This window comes from Lactuca serriola, chromosome 7 (genome assembly GCF_051521515.1).
Source record: "Lactuca serriola cultivar US96UC23 chromosome 7, Lser_US96UC23_V15, whole genome shotgun sequence".
In the NCBI taxonomy this organism is placed as follows: domain Eukaryota; kingdom Viridiplantae; phylum Streptophyta; class Magnoliopsida; order Asterales; family Asteraceae; genus Lactuca; species Lactuca serriola.
In genome coordinates this window covers 33,820,238-33,840,871 of record NC_136414.1, presented here as the reverse complement: position 1 = coordinate 33,840,871, position 20,634 = coordinate 33,820,238, and the positions used below count along the sequence as shown (strand labels likewise).

General features: G+C 34.3%; 2 protein-coding genes across 5 annotated transcripts; both read left to right on the top strand.

Annotated features, from left to right (window-relative positions):
• Positions 1 to 1,082: 1,082 nt before the first annotated feature.
• Positions 1,083 to 6,730, top strand: LOC145061744 (serine/threonine-protein kinase CTR1-like). 4 transcript variants are annotated; one of them, XM_079009299.1, is made up of 17 exons: positions 1,083 to 1,318; positions 1,770 to 2,067; positions 2,159 to 2,362; positions 2,546 to 2,734; positions 2,870 to 3,126; positions 3,411 to 3,485; positions 3,622 to 3,717; positions 3,795 to 3,884; positions 3,980 to 4,073; positions 4,159 to 4,417; positions 4,500 to 4,623; positions 4,715 to 4,734; positions 4,835 to 4,991; positions 5,641 to 5,929; positions 6,022 to 6,094; positions 6,213 to 6,303; positions 6,396 to 6,730. In XM_079009299.1, exons 2-16 carry the CDS (start codon positions 1,858 to 1,860, stop codon positions 6,290 to 6,292), a joined length of 2,217 nt encoding a protein of 738 aa, XP_078865425.1. In that variant the 5' UTR covers positions 1,083 to 1,318; positions 1,770 to 1,857; the 3' UTR covers positions 6,293 to 6,303; positions 6,396 to 6,730. The 4 variants fall into 4 exon arrangements, with proteins under 4 accessions (XP_078865425.1, XP_078865424.1, XP_078865422.1 ...); XM_079009298.1 differs by having other exon boundaries at positions 1,760 to 2,067; XM_079009296.1 differs by having other exon boundaries at positions 1,710 to 2,067.
• Positions 6,731 to 10,237: 3,507 nt separating this feature from the next.
• Positions 10,238 to 11,534, top strand: PEX7 (peroxin 7). The gene has a single exon (XM_079010551.1). It carries the CDS (start codon positions 10,336 to 10,338, stop codon positions 11,284 to 11,286), a length of 951 nt encoding a protein of 316 aa, XP_078866677.1. The 5' UTR covers positions 10,238 to 10,335; the 3' UTR covers positions 11,287 to 11,534.
• Positions 11,535 to 20,634: the final 9,100 nt, after the last annotated feature.

Sequence of the window (20,634 nt, the reverse complement as noted above, 5' to 3'; positions counted from 1 at the left end):
TATGCTTAAAAATATATTTATATGTTTAAATTTTTAAACAATTATTTTTATATAATTTTGCAAATTTTAAAAGCTTTTAGCTACTTATCCTATACACTCATATAACAAATAAAGCTACAACTTTCAGCTTCCAGCTACCAACTATCAGCTATTAGTTTCAAACTAGTTTTGCCAAACACATTCTAAGTAAATTAGAACCTAATCACTTATCAAAAACTTCATATTTAAGCCAATAAAGACTTTAGTGTCATTATATCCAAACACTTAAAAATACTTATTAGTAGTGCCAAACTGCACTAAACCAATAAGCAATTAAATAATCAATCCCAAACAAACCTTAAGTATGTAGATGCCATTGTAAAGGTTGTTCATTCTAATGTATAATTTCATTTTATAACGTTTAAAGGTTATGCGTAGCGGCGGAACTAGGAATTTTGATATGTGATACAAACATAATCAATATATTATATGTAGTTATCAAATATCGGACATTAAAAAACATGTTATAATCACTTTAGTTGGGGGTACAATAACATGAAACATGTTTATATATATATATATATATATATATATATATATATATAACAATTTTTTAGGGGTACTGTAGTACCCCACGCCCCATCTAGCTCCGCCGTTGGTTAGGCAACTATAAATATAAAACTTCTTTAGCTTATTAATACATGAATCATATTATATCTACATGCCGTTCAAAAAATATACTATAAAACATATCATATAGAGGTTGAATTTACAAATTCTTGATCTCAAGTTGGCGACTAGGCCATGCTTAGCAGCGTATGTACCAAATTAGCACACATCAGTGTTTGAATGGTCAATGTTGAACTGTTTTTTCCTTTACAAGTTTAAAATATGTGAAATAATATAATCCAAAAAATGAACTTTTTCCTTGATTTTGATGAAGAAATGCCAAATACCATGAAAGTCGTGGTGAATTTTGAGACGATTGATAGGCCCAAACTGAGGCCTGATCTGATTCGCTTGTCGTGGACTCGTGGGTAACAATAAATTTGAGAGTATTTTAATATTATATTTACGATCGCAGTGTCTCATACTGTTTAATTTACACTCAATAATACAAGAGATAGTCTCCAAGTGACATAATCTTTATTATTATAATTTTGTCGACCGGGTCGTTAACGGCTGATTTACAAGATTAACAGAAAATTTACACTTCTCTCTCTCTCTAATAGAGTTGAAATTAAGCATATATCACGAACTACAAGGGAAAAGAACAGTGAGGAGTGATCAGATTTGAAGAAATATTGTTTGACGATTCAAAATGCCTAGAGATTTACTGGTACATTCGATCTTTTATCCTGTTTCTATTGCATATTCGCTTTGGGTTTCTCCGCCATTACTTTTCTTTTATCATCTAACAATCTTATGGGCGTTTTTGCTCGTTGATTTGCATCGCCATTGACGGGTATATATATGTAGAATACTTTCTTATGGATATTGGTAATGTTTGGTAATGGGTTTTTGGTTTTATTTCTGTGGGAAATGTAAAGGTGCGTAGTGCATACCAGGTGTTTGTAAAAATGCAATACCTATAAAGAATTGAAAAACTGAAGGCTTACATGATTTCTTTCTGTTCCTCTAGTTTTGTTCTTACATGTTATAATGGTTCAATGAAAATGGTTTTGGATTGAGATCAGTTTTTAGCTCTTTATCATGTTGTTCATTAACAGGCCAAATGATGTCTCCATCCATGAAAGACTAACTTTAGCACCCGTTGAAGAATTTTGTAGAAAGGAGTTGAACAAGTAGGACACCTGATTAATGTTTATGGGCTAAGAAGTGGGGCAAAATGATCTTATGTTTTGAATTGCCAAGGAGATGGAGGAAACACAAACAGACACTGTTCAAAACGAATCAAGGAATAAATCTGTTTCTTCTTCTTCTTCAGATGGGGCTCTTAAATTTAAAAGAATGCATAGTGATCGCCACCTGGCGGATTCAGGAGGAGCACAAAGAGTGTCACAAGCCCTTTGGTCAACTGGAAATCTTTATGAGCCAATTCCTAGTGGATTCTATTCTATTTTACCTGTAAGGTGTCCAAATTCTCATTAAAACATACACATAATACAGCTTCACTTCACATCTAACATTCTAAACATGTTTCCATATTCTTTTTTAGGAAAAAAGACTCAAAGAGAAATATGACATGATCCCTTCTCTTGAAGAGCTTCATGTGTTAGAATCAGAGGGATTTAGGCTCAATGTTATTGTTGTTGATATGCATAAAGATAAGAAGGTGTCAATGTTACAGCAGCTGGCTTTGACTTTGGCAAAAGGGTTGACTTCTAATCCAGCTGCAGTAATTAAAAAGATAGGCGGATTGGTAAGTGATGCTACCTACCTCTTTCCAATATTTATCTAAGTAGTGTTTGTTATGATGATGGAATCATGAAAGAAATGGAGTGATTCATTCCATTCCTTTTCCTTTTCCTTTCTATTCCATTCAACCAAACATACCATAAGTTTTATTAGTTGATTGTAACATGATAATATGTCCTTTTTGTAGGTTTGTGACTTCTACAAACTCCCAAATGTGGAGTTAAATTATGCAAAAACTGCTTGGGAGGAAGTCTACAATGTACATAATCAAGGTATTCAGATGCTAGGTCAAATAAAGCATGGTTTTTGTCATCCACGTGCCATTCTTTTCAAAGTTCTTGCAGATACTGTTGGCCTTGACTGTAGGGTTATGGTGGTATGTTCTCCTTTTTTCATTTTTCTATCATCAAATAGTTATATCATGCCACTTAATCTAGTGTTAAATGCAAGAAATAGCCTTGTAGTTTCATTGTATATCATTATTTCTCTCTCTGTTTTTTTCTGATTGCAGGGTTTACCAAAGGAAGCAGAATCAGAGAGAACAGATTCACACAGGCACGTGTCTGTTATTGTGGAGCTGAATTCTACTGAATTACTGGTTGATATAGTGAGGTATCCAGGACATTTGGTACCCTTTTCAACAAAGGCAGTATACATGTCTCATGTGTATGTCATTGGTCAAGGTGATTCTGGAGAAAATGACTCATGTGATTCTCCTATTGAACCCAACAGTCCTGTACATGGTGCTGCAGAAAACACGGATGAAGGGTAATAAAGTAATTTTACAGTATCATACCATTTCTTACACAAAACAGAACAAGTTGTACTATGTTTGGTGTGCATTGGACTTGGATTGAGACTGATGTCAATAGTATAAAATTTGCCCTTGATATCTCATTTGTGCAAAAGACGTAAATGCCCTCTTCATCTTCACGATCAGAAATAGCCCTAGAAAGCTTGTCTAGTCCCATCTAGTTTAAATTTCCCTTATTTGTGTTTTGTGATATAAAATTACTTTTTGTAGTTAAACTTTTTTTTAAAATTTTTTACAGTGACCCTAATGCAGCAAATGCAACATGGGGGCGCAACAAAAATGCACTTGCTGAACAAAGCACACCCAGTTCAAGGTTCTCTCTTTCCCCTCTTTTATTCAAGGGTATTTCCGTCATTATGCTTAAACTATAAAACATTTAAATCAACAAATCATGTTTACTTTCAGGTTGTTATTTTATCATTTGTTTTTGTTTTATGTTTTACTTTCAGTCCAGAGCATTATTTATTTAGAGGGCATGGAAGATCTATGCTTGGTGGTCATAAAGATTCTCCCAAAGGATATGGACATGGCATGACAGTATCAAGGTTCTTTTTTTTGTTCTTTTTTTTAAATCTAATGCAAAATGTCAATTAAATTTTGTGTTTTTAATATTCTATTCCAGGTCAGCAGGGGCATCACCTACAGGAAGCCGAAGAAGACGAAGGAGAAGTAGTGCTACTATGATTCCAGAAATTGGTGATGACATTGTAAGGTTGATATTTCAGTAACCCTGAATCTAATCATCTATGAATAATTATTGGTTTTTAAATATCAACTTTTTGATAAATGGTGTAATTATGAAAATAGGGTTGTGAGAGCAATGAATGATACTTTGAAGAGAAATCATCCTCCAAGGGAACTTGTTGATGAACATGGCACTAGTCCAGATCATCAGGAAAATGTATGTGTTTCTTTTTTTGTTAGTAAAACTGATGCTTTAATGTTTAATCTTTTTGTTTGTTTATGGAATTTGATGATGATTTCAGGCATCTGGTTCACATAACCATAGGAGGCAAACGAGTTGTCCAAAAGCAATCTCTTTACCTTCATCTCCTCATAAGTATAGGACTCGTGTTCTTGGTTCTGATAAAAATGGAACTGAAAAATTAGAAGGAAATTTCGATATGATCACAGCATGGAATAAGTTGCTTGAATCTTCCTCCATTGGGAATGAACCATGGTTTCCATATCATGAATGGAATATTGACTTTTCTGAACTCACTGTTGGTTCACGTGTTGGCATAGGTACCATCCCTCTTCATCATCATCACCATCATCATCATCATCATCATCATCATCATCATCATAAATGCATGTTATCTTGTAGGGTTTTTTGGGGAAGTTTTCCGAGGTACTTGGAATGGAATAGAGGTTGCTATTAAAGTGTTACTTGAACAGGAAGTAAGTGCGGAAAATATTGAAGATTTTTGCAATGAGATTTCCATATTAAGGTACCTTTCACACAACTTTCCTTCAACTTAAGTCTCAAAAACTCTATTGTCTACTCTGTAGCTGATTTTTTTTTTTTTACTTTTTTTGCAGTCGACTTCGCCACCCAAATGGTATTACATTCTTTTTAATTCAGATAAGATTTTAGCATATTATATTTGTTGTTTGCTGATGACCACACATTCATGTAAACTTTTTTGTTATGTAACGCAGTTATATTGTTCCTTGGTGCCTGTACAACGCCTCCTCACTTTTCATTGATCACTGAATACATGGACATGGGGTCACTATATTACCTGATTCATGTGAGTGGGTTAAAAAAAAGAATTAGCTGGCGAAGGAGACTCAAAATGCTGTGTGATATATGCAGGTATGATCCTAAACCTCCATTTTTTATCATTTTTATTCCCACCTTGTTATGCATGACAAGACATGACAAAACAAGTTGTACTGTGTTTGACGTGCATCAGACTGGGACCGAGACCGATGTCAATGAGACAAAATTGCATTTTTTGTCCCAATTAAGAAGCTGGTACAAGATGAGACATGGACTCGCTCTTGATCTCTTGTTTGTGAAAAAGACGTAAATGCCCTCCTCATCCTTATCATCGAAAATAGCCCTAGAAAGCTTGTCCAATTCCATCCAGTCCTATGAAACAAACGCAGCTGCGCTGCGTTTGTTACACTGGACATGACCGAACTAGACGGGACAAGCTTTTCTAGGGCTATTTTCGATGATAAGGATGAGGAGGGCATTTATGTCTTTTTCACAAACAAGAGATCAAGAGCGAGTCTCTGTCTCACCTTGTACCAGCTTCTTAATTGGGACAAAAAATGCAATTTTGTCTCATTGACATCGGTCTCGGTCCCAGTGCGATGCATGTCAAACACAGTACAACCTGTTCTGTCATATCTTGTCATGCATAAGCATAACAAACGGGGTCTATGTATTTTGTACTATAGAGGTATTTGCTAACAAATCGTAACAATGGTTTGTTTGTTTACTTGCATGTGTATAGGGGTCTAATGTGTATGCATCGAATGAAAATAGTGCACCGTGATCTGAAAAGTGCGAATTGCTTAGTGAATAAGCATTGGATAGTGAAGATTTGTGATTTTGGGCTGTCACGGGTACTAACAACCGCAAACATGAGAGATTGTTCGTCTGCAGGGACTCCAGAGTGGATGGCACCCGAACTCATTCGCAATCAACCCTTTACTGAAAAATGTGATATTTTCAGCCTCGGTGTCATAATTTGGGAACTATGTACTCTTCAGAGACCATGGGAAGGTGTCCCATCAGCCCAAGTATGTCCTTGCTTCTTCTTCTTATTATTTTTTTAATCTGTCTGTGTAAAATGTTGTCTGGATAAATGATGATTAAAACATATTTGTTACAGGTGGTTCGTGCAGTTGGTAATGATGGAACACGACTTGAAATTCCTGAAGGTCCTTTGGGAAACCTAATATCAGGTATGCAATAAAAAAAATTAAGAAACAAATCTACTCTATTAAGTCCTTCTTGACTTGTTTCTTTATTATGTAAAAAATAAACAACAGTAAGTTGAGTTTATATTGTATATTCTTTCAGATTGTTGGGCAGAACCAGATCAACGACCTAACTGTGAAGAAATTTTGTCACGCTTAATGAGCTGCGAGATGCTGATTTAATATTTTGGATTGTAAGTAAAATTGTTCAAAGTCTTTGCGTGAAAACTATTTTAATTTCTAGTAATTTGGTTGTATTATAGAGGATGTGATGTGTTGTTTTCAGGTGGGTTTCAAACATGAACACAATGATTGGATAAAGATCTACAAGTACAATACTTCAAATTTTGATCAACAACATTTAAACATTTTTGCATTAATAGCAACTGATTTGCTTTCTTACCATCCAAATGAATAAATGTAAGCTTAAAAGACATTCAAAAGCCTAAACTAGATAGAAAGTTTATGTAAATATTATCTTTATAGTTTAAAGAGTGACTTGTGTTTGAGTTACCAAATGTAGCTAGTCAATTAATTTGAATGATTTGGATATGGTTGCTATGTCTAAGCAATCAATGTTTATTTGTAAATGGAGGTGGCAATTTAGGAGGTGTTTGATAATTGATAATTTGATATGCTTCTTATTTAGTAAGGAGACACTAAGTTTAAAGGCACATGCAAAAAGAGCCTCATGGGGTAGGTGCCCCCAACGACTTAGAAATTTTTATAAAAGATAGGATGTGGATTGAACTTTAATGGATCATTTATGTCTCTTGGTTGTTCACGATCATAGCCAGCCGAAACAAAAAAAAAAAAAAAAAAAAAAAAAAAAAAAAAAAGTAAATAAAAGAGTAAACTAAAAAATGAACCGTTTGACATGGCTCTAGATACGCCATTGGTTAGGTTTGATTCAATTAAATTCAGATTGTTTGATATTACAATTAAAAGTTTCTTGTTTCTGTCTTATAAACTCTAATACGTCTTCTTTTATCAGGTCTGATAAGAGGCTGAGTCTAATTCAATCAAATATTAACTCAATTAGATATGACTTAATCAATATGACTCAATCATATATGTCTTATTTAACAATTATCATATAGCCCCTTACTCTCATTTGCTCATGAATGGACTAATTTGGGCTAGTGTATTTTATTTCAAAATAATTTTATTAAAAGCATTTTGTATACTTGTAAGCATATTTACCATATACCAATATCTAATCCGATATCATCCATCTCATGTGCACAAAAATACATCCTTGATCTTGAATCTGTTTAGTCTCATTTTCCGACCTAAAAAATAATTATATAAGATTTTCCGACCTAAAAATGATTATATAAGATTTTAATGAAATAAAAAGAAACCAAGTTTAATGGAAAAGATACAATTTTTATGTGTTGTGGGTCGGAAAAGATGAAAAATAAAGGAGAGAGAAAAATATAAATGGAGCTGATGTGATATTAAGTTGAGTGACTTGAAATTCCCAAGAACCGAAATAGATGCAAAGATAAGTGCAAGGATTGAAATAATAAATTATATTAGTTATCAAATAGAGTAAATTATAGTTTTCCTCGGTGTGGTTTAGTAGTGTTAATACTTTTCAATTTTTTGATGACTCGTCTTTGTAGTTTTCAAAATTTTCATATGTGGTCCCTAAGGTTATTATTGTTAATTCTCATCTATTAAGTACAGTTAAAATGACTTTTATATTCCTATATTTGTGTTTTATGATATTTTGAGATTTTACTAACTTATACCGCAAGGAGTGGCATCTGTCAAAACGATTCCTCCTTTTCAGTTGATTTTAAACGATTGACCAAACAAAAATATTAATAAATAATAAATTGTATGAATTTATATCAATCAAATCAATTTCTATGCAACGATTCGGCCCAACCAATTTATCCATTTATTATCTTATCGATTTAGGTTGCGTGATAATGATAAAAAAGGGAAAGGATAATTTCTAAAAAAAGGGATTTATAAATGGTTCTTAGAAGGCGAGATGAAACTAGATATATGGATAGGGGTGTCAAAAAAACCCGAACCCGATTAACCCGACCCGACCCTTACCCGAATAAGGTAATTATGGTCGGGTTCAATAGGGTTACAATTCTAAATCGGGTTATTCAGGTTAACCTGAATAACCCGATTTGTCGTTAGGGTCGGGTTTAGGGTTGATTTTTATAAAAAAGAAAAATCGGGTTTCGGGTCAACCCGAATAACTCGATTAGGAATTCACAACCTTTACATATTTCACTGCTCTCTACTTGAACAGTACAAAAAGGCTGCAAACCCTTTGAAAATGTAAATTTTTGTGACTCTAGAAGCATACGAGGGTCAAGTAACTCCCATTTGTGAAGTTGAAGTCCAAAAAGATATAAAACTTCCACATCTCAAAAGTATTGGAACGGCTGAGAAAGTAAAGATTTTATTTTGATGGTTATTTCTACTTTAAACTAACTATAAACATGAATAAACTATATGTTGTTGATCGTTAACTAGAGATTGAAAGTTCATCTATTTAATATTTATAATGGAAGAACTCTTTTAGCTATTGTGGTATGGATGTTTTCTCGTATGTTGTAATAATCATGAGGTCCATGATATTTTATTTTTAATTTATTTCAGTTTGTATGCATTCTTGATGTTAAGAAAAAAAATACAAAAAATGGTTTGAGTTTATATCATATTGCATTCTTGAAAAAACCATATATATTATATTTAAATTAAGTGTTTAGTGTATTAACCCAACCAACCTGACCCTATTAACCCGAAACCCGATTAATCCGAACCCAACCAACCCATACCTTAATAGGGTCGGGTGTCGGGTTAAATTATTTTTTGTGAAAACCCGACTAACTCGACCCGTTTAACTTGAAACCCGATCGGGTTGACCCGATTAACAGCCCTATATATGGAATTGAATGGCTATAAGTTCTTCTCACCAACTTCTTTAGCATTCGCCAACACTACCCCTTAGCATGTGCTAAGGGTTTGCGCTAAGAAATGCTCGTTGCACGGATAGTGTGAGGAAACACAAGAGAGATAGAAATGAGATGTTGTGATTAGTACTTATTATTTATTTATTTATTTATTTATTTCAAACTCAAATAGCACACCACCACTTCATAGTATGATGTTATGCTAAGGTGGCATGCAAAAATATGGCTTGTTAAGACACACACTACCCCTACCTTTAGACTTAAGGGACTATTTTTGAATAATTTGAAAAAAAGCCCTAAAATCCTTGTCATACAACCGGGATAACCATTTCACATGTTTTTGCTTTGATGTTGTCGATAACTCCAATGGTGTCTCTACTATGTGGCTAACAATTCCAATACCACCTTGTCTTTTTTTTTTTCCTATAACGGAACACATTTCGCCTCCGATGCTGACGCTAAAACCCTCATTCTCTATCTTGCGTGTAATTTTTGGTAGGACCCAAAACCTCTATCCCTATATCCCTCTGATTTTGATTTAAGTTTTATCTTTTCCATTACTTTTATATTTTGTCTTTCTTATTTCTGAATTTGATTTGATTTATAAGTTAGAATTTTAATTTGGTTTAGTTTTTGGCTATGGAACTCAATTTGGTTGTGGTGATAAATTAGGTTTTCCTGATTAATTCTCATAATGGTTATCGAACTCGGCTTTGGTTAGGGATTCATTGGGACTACTCATAATGGCGATGGTAATGATCGGTCATAATAAAACAAAATTGATAATTCTCATTTAGGTTAGTTAACCTATGTTTTTCAACTTTTTGGAACTTATTATTTTTGTATTAGCTTTACGAGCAATCTTAGATGGATGATGGTGGTGTTGGAGGTGATCGGTGATTGTGGTGGTGAGGCTGAAGCTTAAAAGGGATAATGGTGAAGTTGATGGTGGTTGGTGGTGTGGTGTCCATAATAACATGTCAAACCATGATAAAAAAAAAAAGTAGAGGTAATAGGGTCATTTAGAAGCATTTAAAAAGGAGGATTAATGTCCTAATGGTAACAACCTCGGGGACCATTCGGTGCAAGTTTTAAAAATTATATGGACGATTTATGTTAAAAATTAACAAATTAGACTAAAATTACATATAGATAAAGATGTAGACCACGTGGACCCAAAATGTAATTTAGTCTATCAATTATTCCGATGGTGTTAAACTGTTTCAGATAAAACACATATTCCAAGGGTACCATTGCCGTCACCGGAACCCCAACTCAACCATGCCGGCGTTCAAAACCCCGTTCAATGGCTACGCCGTAAAGTTCAGCCCCTTTTACGAGCAACGACTCGCGGTCGCCACCGCTCAAAACTTTGGCATCCTTGGCAATGGACGGATTCACGTAATCGACCTTTCTCCCGCCGGACCGATCGCCGAAATCGCCGCCTACGATACCGCGGATGGTGTTTACGACGTTTCATGGTCAGAATCTCACGATTCACTCTTGGTCGCAGCCGTCGCCGATGGTTCGGTCAAGCTATACGATCTCTCCCTCCCACCTACTTCCAATCCAGTCCGATCCCTCTCCGAACACACCCGCGAAACCCACTCGGTTGACTACAACGCCGTCCGTCGAGACTCGTTTCTATCGTCCTCCTGGGACGACACCATCAAGCTCTGGACAATCGATCGACCTACCTCCGTCCGTACGTTTAAAGAACATGCGTATTGTGTTTACTCCGCCGCGTGGAACCCCCGTCACGCAGATGTTTTTGCGTCGGCGTCCGGCGATTGCACCGCCCGGATATGGGATGTGCGTGAGCCGGGATCAACAATGATCCTCCCCGCTCACGAATTTGAAATTTTATCATGTGATTGGAACAAATACGATGATGCAGTGATCGCGACTTCATCGGTTGATAAATCAATTAAGGTATGGGATGTAAGAAATTACAGAGTTCCTGTAGCTGTTTTGAATGGACATGGATATGCAGTGAGAAAAGTTAAGTTTTCACCACATAGAGCAAGTGTAATCGCGTCATGTTCATATGATATGACTGTTTGTTTGTGGGATTATATGGTGGAGGATTCGTTGATTGGGCGTTATGATCATCATACAGAATTTGCAGTTGGGGTTGATATGAGTGTTCTTGTTGAAGGGTTATTAGCAAGCACTGGATGGGATGAATTTGCTTATGTTTGGCAACATGGGACTGATCCAAAAGCACCTTGAACTTGAAACGGGTGATCATTCATCTCATACTCCTTTTCCTTAATCACTGTAATTTGTGTTAGAATTCAAGATTTTCTTGATAATTAGCATATAATTCCATGGTTGTTTTTGGACACTTTGCCTGTTTGTGTGTTGTTGAATGATCAATGATATGCATTAAATGTTCAAAAGATCATTGGAAATCAAAAGGGTGATTGTTGATCTCTTACACATTTTCGTTTTAATTACTGTTGTTATGTTAGAACTTAGAGTTTTGGTGTCTCTTGATAATTATCAATAGCATAATTCTATGGTTGTTTTTAACACTTTGCCTGTTGTCTACTGTTGAATGATCATTGATATGCATTATATGTTCAAAAAAATTAATCTTGTAGAGAAATATCAAGACCCTTTATCATGCATCTGTATAGATATTTGTACTTCCACACTTTTGAATGCTTGTGATTTCATTGCATATAAAGTTTGGGGGTGTTTGGATGTGTGTTCTTAATGTGAACATTGCTTCTTAAAGAGTCATAATAAGATAATCAGAATATCAGATAATCAGAACAATCCTTTTGCTTCTTGTGATTTGTATTTAAATTCAAGTGTTTGTTGTTGGTTTAAGTTAAACTGATAATTAGCAATGATTCTTTACATGCTTCTTGTGATTTGTATTTGATATGTATTAGACTTGTGAACTCGAATCCCAACAAGTGGTAAATGAAAATGCATTGTGTCTTATTGCATTAAGAGGTTATCTAATTTATGTTATCTAGATTTGGGATAACCATTTGATTTCGCACACCAGGTGCTCGACAAAATGCCTAATTTCTATAGTGAATCTCTGAGACACTCGACAACCACATTCATATTGATACCCGTATAGCCTAAAAGGCGATTGAAATTGTTAATTTTTTTTTTATTCAAAGTGTTTACTGAATTTGTTATCCACCGGGCACAAATATCACTTTTTACAATTCAAATAAAATTTAACAAATGCGCACAAGCTCAATAATTTAGTGCCTAATTTCCACCAGTTTTTTTTCTTTGATTTTTTCATACATCGGAGATCACATTGATCCTCAGGGATCATATACTTTTAGCGTAAGGTTCATATACATTTAATGTGTATATTTAACTAAACAATATGTTTAACAGTTTAACAGAAATAATGTGTGATGAAAGTTCAATAAAAAACATGGTTCTAAAAGGTGTACCATGGCGCGAAGCATAGTGTAGCCGTTATGAAAACGTCCGAAATAGGTTTGATGGACACGACACCCAAAATAACGTGTCAAGGTGCATCTTAGCGTGTTTTTTTTTTTGAAGTTTTTTTTTTTGATCGGGGTTAAAATAGTTGAGTTTTTGTTAACTTTTTCATATTAAGTGTTAATATAACATTTCTAAAACTTGAAATATTTGATATAATTCTATAATAATGTGATTTTTTTTTAATATTTATAAAACTGTCACATCGTGAAAAACATTACAGCTCGTCAAAGTTCGTTATGACTTGAGGCACCAAACCATGTCTTACCCCATTTAAAACCTTGATAAAAAGGTGAAAGAGGGTGAAGAGTTAAATATTTTTGGGTTATTGCTATAAAGCCCTTAATTTTACACAAAATGTCCGGTTATATCTTAAGTATTTTTTTAGTTCATTAATGTCCTGACATACCGGAAAAATTGTTTATTTTTGTCCCTTACCCGGTTTTATCCCTACAGCCGGTCACCCCAATCTATGTGGCACGCTAAATGGGTATTCATGAGGACATGGCTGCAACATGAGTTTCATTTAAAAATTAATCACTTTGGAGGAAGAATGTAGCTTGGCGGATTCAAACCCACAACCTAGAGTTTCATAAGGCATTGACATTACCATCGAGTTGGGCGCAATTTTGTGTTTTAATACTGAGCAATGATAAACTTGTTTTTTTATGTCGGTTCAAGTTAAGGTTTGGCTATGTTTTACCGTAATTTTTTTATGTTTTCATGCTTAATTTTATGTATGCTTCCTATATATAACTCTGGTCATATATAATAGCTTTCATTTATTAACTTAAAAAAAACGTATTATATTTAAATTCGTCTATGTTTCAACATATTTTTTTTACGTTTTGTATTTAATTTTATGTATGTTTCCTACTTATGAGTCGGGTCGCATATAATAACTTTCGTTCCTTAGTTCAAAATAAAATATTTTTTTATGTGTTGTTATGTATGTGTCGACATAAATTGAAGATGGTTAACTTTTCGACATATTCGCCGTAAATTTAGAACTTTTGTTTAGTAATTTTAAAAGAACTTACTTGCTTTTGTTTATATACATGTCGGTATAAATTTGATTTCGTATACGTTCAATGTAGATAAGCACATAGATAAAATTAAGCACAATAACATGAAAAAAATTTATGTCGAAACGTAGAAAAAGTTAAGCACAAAAATGTAAACAAAAATACGTCGAAACATAGATAAACTCGAATATAATACATTTTTTTTAAAGTTAACGAATGAAAATTATATGTGATTCGATTCATACGTAGGAAATGTACATAAAATTAAGCACACAAACGTAAAAAATTATGTCAAAGCATAGACAAACTTGAATATAATATATTTTTTTAGTTAACGAACGAAAATTATTAAATGTGATTTGATTCATACGTAGTAAATGCACATAAAATTAAGGGTATATTGCAAGAAAGTCATTATATTACCACATAATTTTGATTTTGAGACTTCACTGCAGTTTTTACTCATATTATCATAAAGATTAATTCCTGGAGATTTCTGAGAGCTTTTTCCATAATAATTGGAGCTATTTAGATGTTTTACCACACGAGACATGACACCCAAGGCATGGATAAGTGTTCCCATGTCTAAAGTCATTTGAAGATGAACCTACATTGAAGATGATTAGCCTCATCACTGCTATCTCATGAGAGTTTGTTCCAATTCCCTCTTTATTTTTGCATTTTTCTTTTCATGCATAACATGCAATGGGGACATTGCATGAATTAAGTGTGGGATAGGGGGTTGGTTATATTAGTAAATTTTATCAAAATTTTGATTGTAACACTGAGTTTCAAATTGCAAGAAAGTCACTATATTACCATACAATTTCGATTTTGACACCGAATATTTTTTATCAATTATTTCATTACATTTACAATTTTGTTACAATGTCAACTAATTGACCGATTCAGGAGATGTTATTGTGACTCAGAAGCTCGATTTATACAACAAATAAATAAGGACAATCTAATGGTTCAAACTCACTTACAAGTCAGCAAAAATGACCTAGTCACCTTTTCGGGAGATAATATTGTGGTTTAAAAGCTCGATTTGTACAACAAATAAACGAAGACCACTACAAGGTCGATTTAATGGTTTAAACTCACTAAGCATCCATTGGATCGACATCATAGGGGTCTTCATTTACTTGTCGTAGAAATTGAGTTTTTAAACCACAATAACATCTTCTGAAAAAGTGAGTATGCCATTTTCACTAAATTAAGTGAGTTTGAACAACTATATTGGCCTTCACATGCCATTTGCAATATCAATCAAAATTGGTTGCAATGTCATCCAATTGACCATTTACCATCAATCTAGCAGGTTACAAAATAAATAACATAACAATATTGTGATGTGGAAGCCACACCAGATGTTATATGATAGGATTGAGTTTTAAATATATGGTTTGCATCGAACCTAATTTTACATGTCTTTTTAGGTCGATCCATTGGTTCAAAATCACTTAAAAGTCAACAAAAATTGTAGACTCATTCTTTTAGGTGACACTTTTTATTATAATGTTTAATGTTTAATTCTCGTTAGAGTATTTTCTTCACAAATCGCGTCTGAAGGTCAATCTAGTGGTTCAAACTTAGTTAAACGTCAATAAAAAGGGTGTACTCACCCTTTCATGAGATGTTATTTTAGAAGTTCTATTTGTTCAACAAGTAAATAAAGACCCTTACAAGGTCGATCCATAATAACATCGACCTTATAGGGGTCTTCATTTATTTGTTCTACAAATTGAGCTTCTAAACCACAATAATATCTCCTGAAAGGGTGATTATGCCCTTTTATGTGACTTGTAACTAAGTTTGAACCATTGGAATGTCTTTCAGTTATTTGTTGTACAAATCGAGTTTCTAAACCACAATAACATCTCTTGAGTCGGTCAATTGGTTGACATTCCAACAAAATTGTAAACTTAGTGACATAATTAAAAAAAACTTGGTGTCAAAATCAAAATTTTGTGGTAATATAGTGACTTTCTTTAAATTTGAAACTCAATGTCAAAATCGAAATTTTGGTAAACTAAGTGACTTTATTGTAGTTCGGGAAAAGTAATTACCAGGAGAACAGAAAGAACCTGTCATTTGGTTGATACTGCAACAAAAATGTAAATATAGTGACATAATTGAGAAAAAAAACTCGGTGTCAAAATCAAAATTTTATTGTAATATAGTGATCTTCTTGCAATTTGCCCTAAAATTAAGCACAAAATATAAAAAATTTACGTTGAAACATAGACAAACTTGAATATAATATGTTTTTTTTTATTTAAGTTAACGAACAAAAGTTATTATATGTGATCAGACTCATACGTACGAAACATACATAAAATTGAACACGAAAACATAAGAAAAAAATTACGTTGAAACGTAGACAAACTCGAATTTAAACCAACACGTGAATTATATGTATAAAAATGTATATATAATTCATAAATAATAATGATGATGATGATGATGATGATGATGATAATAATAATAATAATATCATTATTATTATTATTATTATTATTATTATTATTATTATTATTATTATTATTATTTATTTCTTCCAGCATAATATACATTAAATATCTTAAGTAAGACATTAAAACACAAAAACTCCTCCGGGTGGTAGAAAGTCACGACATGTATTGTGGGAGACCCGGGTTTGAATCCCTCTGGGTGGTAGAAAGACACGACATGTATAGGAGGAAATGTAGGACCCGATATGCTGGGGCAAGGTTGGTTAGCGAGTTATGGGGAGTATCGAGGTAGTATTCAAGACGACCGAGTTGATTCAACAGGTTCGTAGCAAACTTCAGATAGCTCATAGTCGGCAGAAAAGATATGCCGACAAACGCCGATTAGACTTGGAGTTTTCAGGTTGGGGATATGGTTCTCCTGAAGGTGTCACATTGGAAAGGTGTCATTCGATTCAAGAAGCGGGGCAAGTTGGGCCCCAGGTATATTGGTCCCTTTAGTGTTATAGCCCATGTGGGTAGGGTGTCGTATCGAATAGACCTTCCGGAGGAACTTAGTTAGATTCACAGTACCTGTCATGTCTCGCAGCTGCGCAAATGTTTGACTGATGATTCTAGTGGTTCTGTTGGAGGACATTCAGGTGGATGGCCGCCTGAACTAGTTGAGAGACCTGTAACGATCCTCGACAAGAAGAGGAAAAACTTGCAGAACAAGGTTATCAATCTGATTAAGGTGCAATGGCACGTGGGAGCTGAAGGACGAGATGGGGGAGCATTACCCTGAGTTATTTGGAGCAGCGGACTTCGAGGACGAAGTCTGATTCAAGTGGGGGAGAACTGTAACATCCATGTTTTTGGTAAGTTTCCTTTTGGCCCCTAGTGTAAAAATTCATTTCCTATTATTCCCTTGGTTAATACATGGGGCGTACTCATTGATTACGCTTAGCGTACTAGCCACAACTTGACAACAAATTATTAACCACGTATGTTAGGCGTACGTGGTGTACACATGGCGTACTCATGTCTGAAGCAAACCCTAGTTTTTAGGGTTTGCACCCTATTTAAGGACCTTAAGTCCCCCAAGTCCCTTACCTTTACAACCTCCATTTCCCTTGAAGTGCACATCTCGAACCCTAAGCCATCTTTAGTGCATTGTGAGTTTCCTTTAGGCAGTCTAGTGAATTACGTTCCTAGTGTGGGCTTATAACCCACATACGTAGATAAAATAGGATACCATATTTATCAAATACTTTGTACATTGGTGTTAGGTGCAATTTGTGCACATTTTTTCACATCTTTTAGTCCCCTTTCATACATCTATTTAGCCTAATTATTCTTCATTTGTCTTGCATTTCATCATATTCATGTTAGTCTCTAGAACAACCTTATTTGCACACTTTTATGTCTTTTTCAGGTAAACCAGAGGTTGGAACGCGCTTTGGGAAGTGTCGGGAAGCATTGGTAAAGATTTCGGGATGATCGGGCGAAGAACGAAAAAGTTGGAAAAATCAAGTTTGTATTTGGAGTCAGAGGGGTACACGGGCCGTGTTGGATTTACACTGCAAAATCAACACGGGCCGTGTTGACCAAAATGGGAGTTGTTGACCCTGATGAACACGGGCCGTGTCGGTTTTACTCTATGTCCAACACGGGCCGTGTTCGACCCAGAAACCAACTTTTGGCAGTTTTTTCTATCTTTCATATTACGGATTTTTACAAAGACACATCATATCAGAACACATTTTGAGAGGGGATTTCGAAGGTTTTTGCAAGGGTTTGATTAGTAATCATTTGGAAATATTATTTCTAGTATTTGTAAGTTGTAACTGCACATTATTTCCATCTTTATTCTTGTTTGATTTGTTCTTAGCCATGTGTGGCTAAGAAACCCTAGTTTCTAGTTCTTGTTCAAAACATGTTGATTGCTTGACTTGAAGCATATGATTTGATGTTAGATTTGTGATTCTATTCTAGTGATTATGTTTTTGTTTAAGCTAGAACCCTTAAATTTGATTTGTGTTTGATTGGCCACCTTCATGAATTGAATTTTTGTGCAGTTAGTTAACTTTTAGGGCACCTAATTGTTCTATTAAGTTAATAATTAGTAACAAGAAATAAGTTTTCTTATTGTAAAACATATATCACATGTGTTCATACTCCCGAGCGTATGAGAAGAAATGAACATTGTTGGGAAGCTTGTACAAAACTTAATACAGTTTTTCAATACAATCTAAGAGCATTTTAGGTTGAATTAGTGAAACTAGGTCTAGTCAAAGAGCGTATTTTGGTTAGATAATTTGGCAAGAGAGAGGTATTAGAGCGTGTTAATATCTTTCAGTACCAACTTAGAATAGCAATCTTGAATTACATCAAGTCATAATCAAGTTGAACAACAACATTGAGAACTGGAACTGGAAGTACTTTTACAACTTGTTTACAAATCTGTTTCATTTTTTGGAATGTTCCCAAGTTAATTTTTATTTTATTATTTCACTTTTGCAAACAAACCCCCCTTCTTGTGATCAAAGTACCTTGCGCAAAGAAGTATAGACTTTTGTCTTGTGTCTCTATGATTCGACCCTGCTTGCCTTGTACTACTTTTTAGTGCATTAAAGCAGTGTATTTGGAGTCTATTGTACCCCTTTATTTGTTGGGTTTGACACGCCTAACAATTGGTTGCCTTAATATGACTTACACTGGCCAATGAATCTTCTAGCTTTGTAGTTAAACAGTTACTCAGATGATTCATTAGGTAAGGTGATTCTTTTAGATGACCGTCGAATTAGGGTTTGTGAGAGCCAATTGGGAAGGGTAGGTGGTTTTACATCAGATTATATACACCTATAATGTTTTTTGTAGGAATGTTTTTATTATTTATTATCACTAAAAAATTATGGGCTTCAAAACCCTATGCATCTCACCAGGTTTTCAAAATCGGACACAATCAGTTTATATGCATCACAGGTAGTGTAACTATGGTTATTGCAATCTTGTTAGGATACTAAGTGAAATAAGAGATGAGCATGTATTAGTATTTTAGGACCTTTTTATTTTACGTTGTAACCTAAGTTTGGATATTAATGGTGACATCTATGATATTTTAATAAAATGAAATAACTTATATCACTTGTTTTATTTAAATTGGGATTTTCCACAACATAATAACTTAAAGCGTAAAGAAAAAGTTATAATTGGTTTTGAAAATATGGGGATGTCACATATAGTTTGTGGGAAATGATTGATTCAATAATATGAAGAGCGGTCGAGGCAAAGAAAAATCTAATGACAAGAGCATTTGTGTTTCAAACTTTACCCGAAGATATATTGCTTTAAGTGGATAAGCATACATATGCAAAAAAACGTGTGGGAAGTGCTACGTGTGCGGTATTTGGGAGTTGAAAGCGTTCAAAAGGCAAGACTTCAAACACTTAGAACCGAGCTAGAGATGTTGAAGAGGAAAGATGGTGACACGATTGATGAGTTTTCAAGGAAACCTAGTGAGATTGCTACAAAATTCAAGAGTCTCAGTTCTAGCTTGGAAGATGAGATTGTGGTAAGGAAATTACTAAATTCGGTTCCTAAGAAATTCTTGTAGAATTTTGCGTCTATCGAACAACACTCAGAGATAGAGAATATGTTACTTGAGGAAGTTGTGGGGAGGTTGAAGGCATATGGAGAGAGAAATAAAGCTCTTGATGAAGATTATAATGATCAAAATCAAAACAAGCTTTTACTGTCCAAAGAGGATTGAGAAGAGAGAACCAATCGTGGTAACTTCAATCAAGATCAATATGGACATGGAAGAGGCCGGGGTCAAGGAAGAGGTTCTGGTAGAGGTCGAGATGGCCGGTTCCAAGGCTATGAAAATTGAAGAGAGCAAGGTATGTATTAAGATAAGCGGCATATTAAATGCTAAAATTGTCAAGAATAGGGACATTGTGTAGCTGAGTGTCCTAAGAAAGAAACAAAGAAAGAATAAGCTAATTTGATCCAAGATGATGATGAGTCAACACTACTTTAAGCAAGCGGACTACTTTCAAGATTAAGGGGTGAGTGTCGGGTAATCTTGACATGGGTGGGTTGATTTGAATTATAGGTATGGGTTAAATAGTTAGTCTATGGTTTGTTTTATCTGATGTTTGAATAAAGGATATTTGACCAAGTTCAAAGCGGAGAAAAGGCTTTGGTATATTTGTTCCTTTTAGTGTCTTATGTTCTAGGGTTAGTAGTCACATTTTAGATTGTTTCCGATGGATGTTTGTAGGCTATTTAAGGCCTTTAGCATTTGGATTAATGCAACAACTTTTGGATACACGAAAGTAAAGTTTCCATCTATTATATTTCTTCCTTATTTTCTCTCTTGTACAACATCAACTAGAGAATACCTGTTTGTTTGTTTGTTTTGTTTTGATTTTTTTTGCTTTTTTTTTGTTTTGTTTTGTTTTGTTTTTTTTTTTTTTTTTTTTTTTTTTTTTTTTTTTTTAATTTCTAGTCACATTTGAGTTGCATAGATTGGAGGGAGGGCTAACATAACACCCTCTCTCTTTAAATTTTCATTGACAATCTATTCTTATAGTTCAACCGCTGATATGTTTTAG

Coding starts and splice junctions, on each gene's coding strand:
- LOC145061744 (XM_079009299.1), top strand. CDS start 1,858: ATGGAGGAAACACAAACAGACACTGTTCAAAACGAATCAAGGAATAAA. Junction 4,074..4,158: donor GTCCAGATCATCAGGAAAAT/GTATGTGTTTCT, acceptor TGATGATTTCAG/GCATCTGGTTCACATAACCA. Junction 4,624..4,714: donor AATGAGATTTCCATATTAAG/GTACCTTTCACA, acceptor CTTTTTTTGCAG/TCGACTTCGCCACCCAAATG.
- PEX7 (XM_079010551.1), top strand. CDS start 10,336: ATGCCGGCGTTCAAAACCCCGTTCAATGGCTACGCCGTAAAGTTCAGC.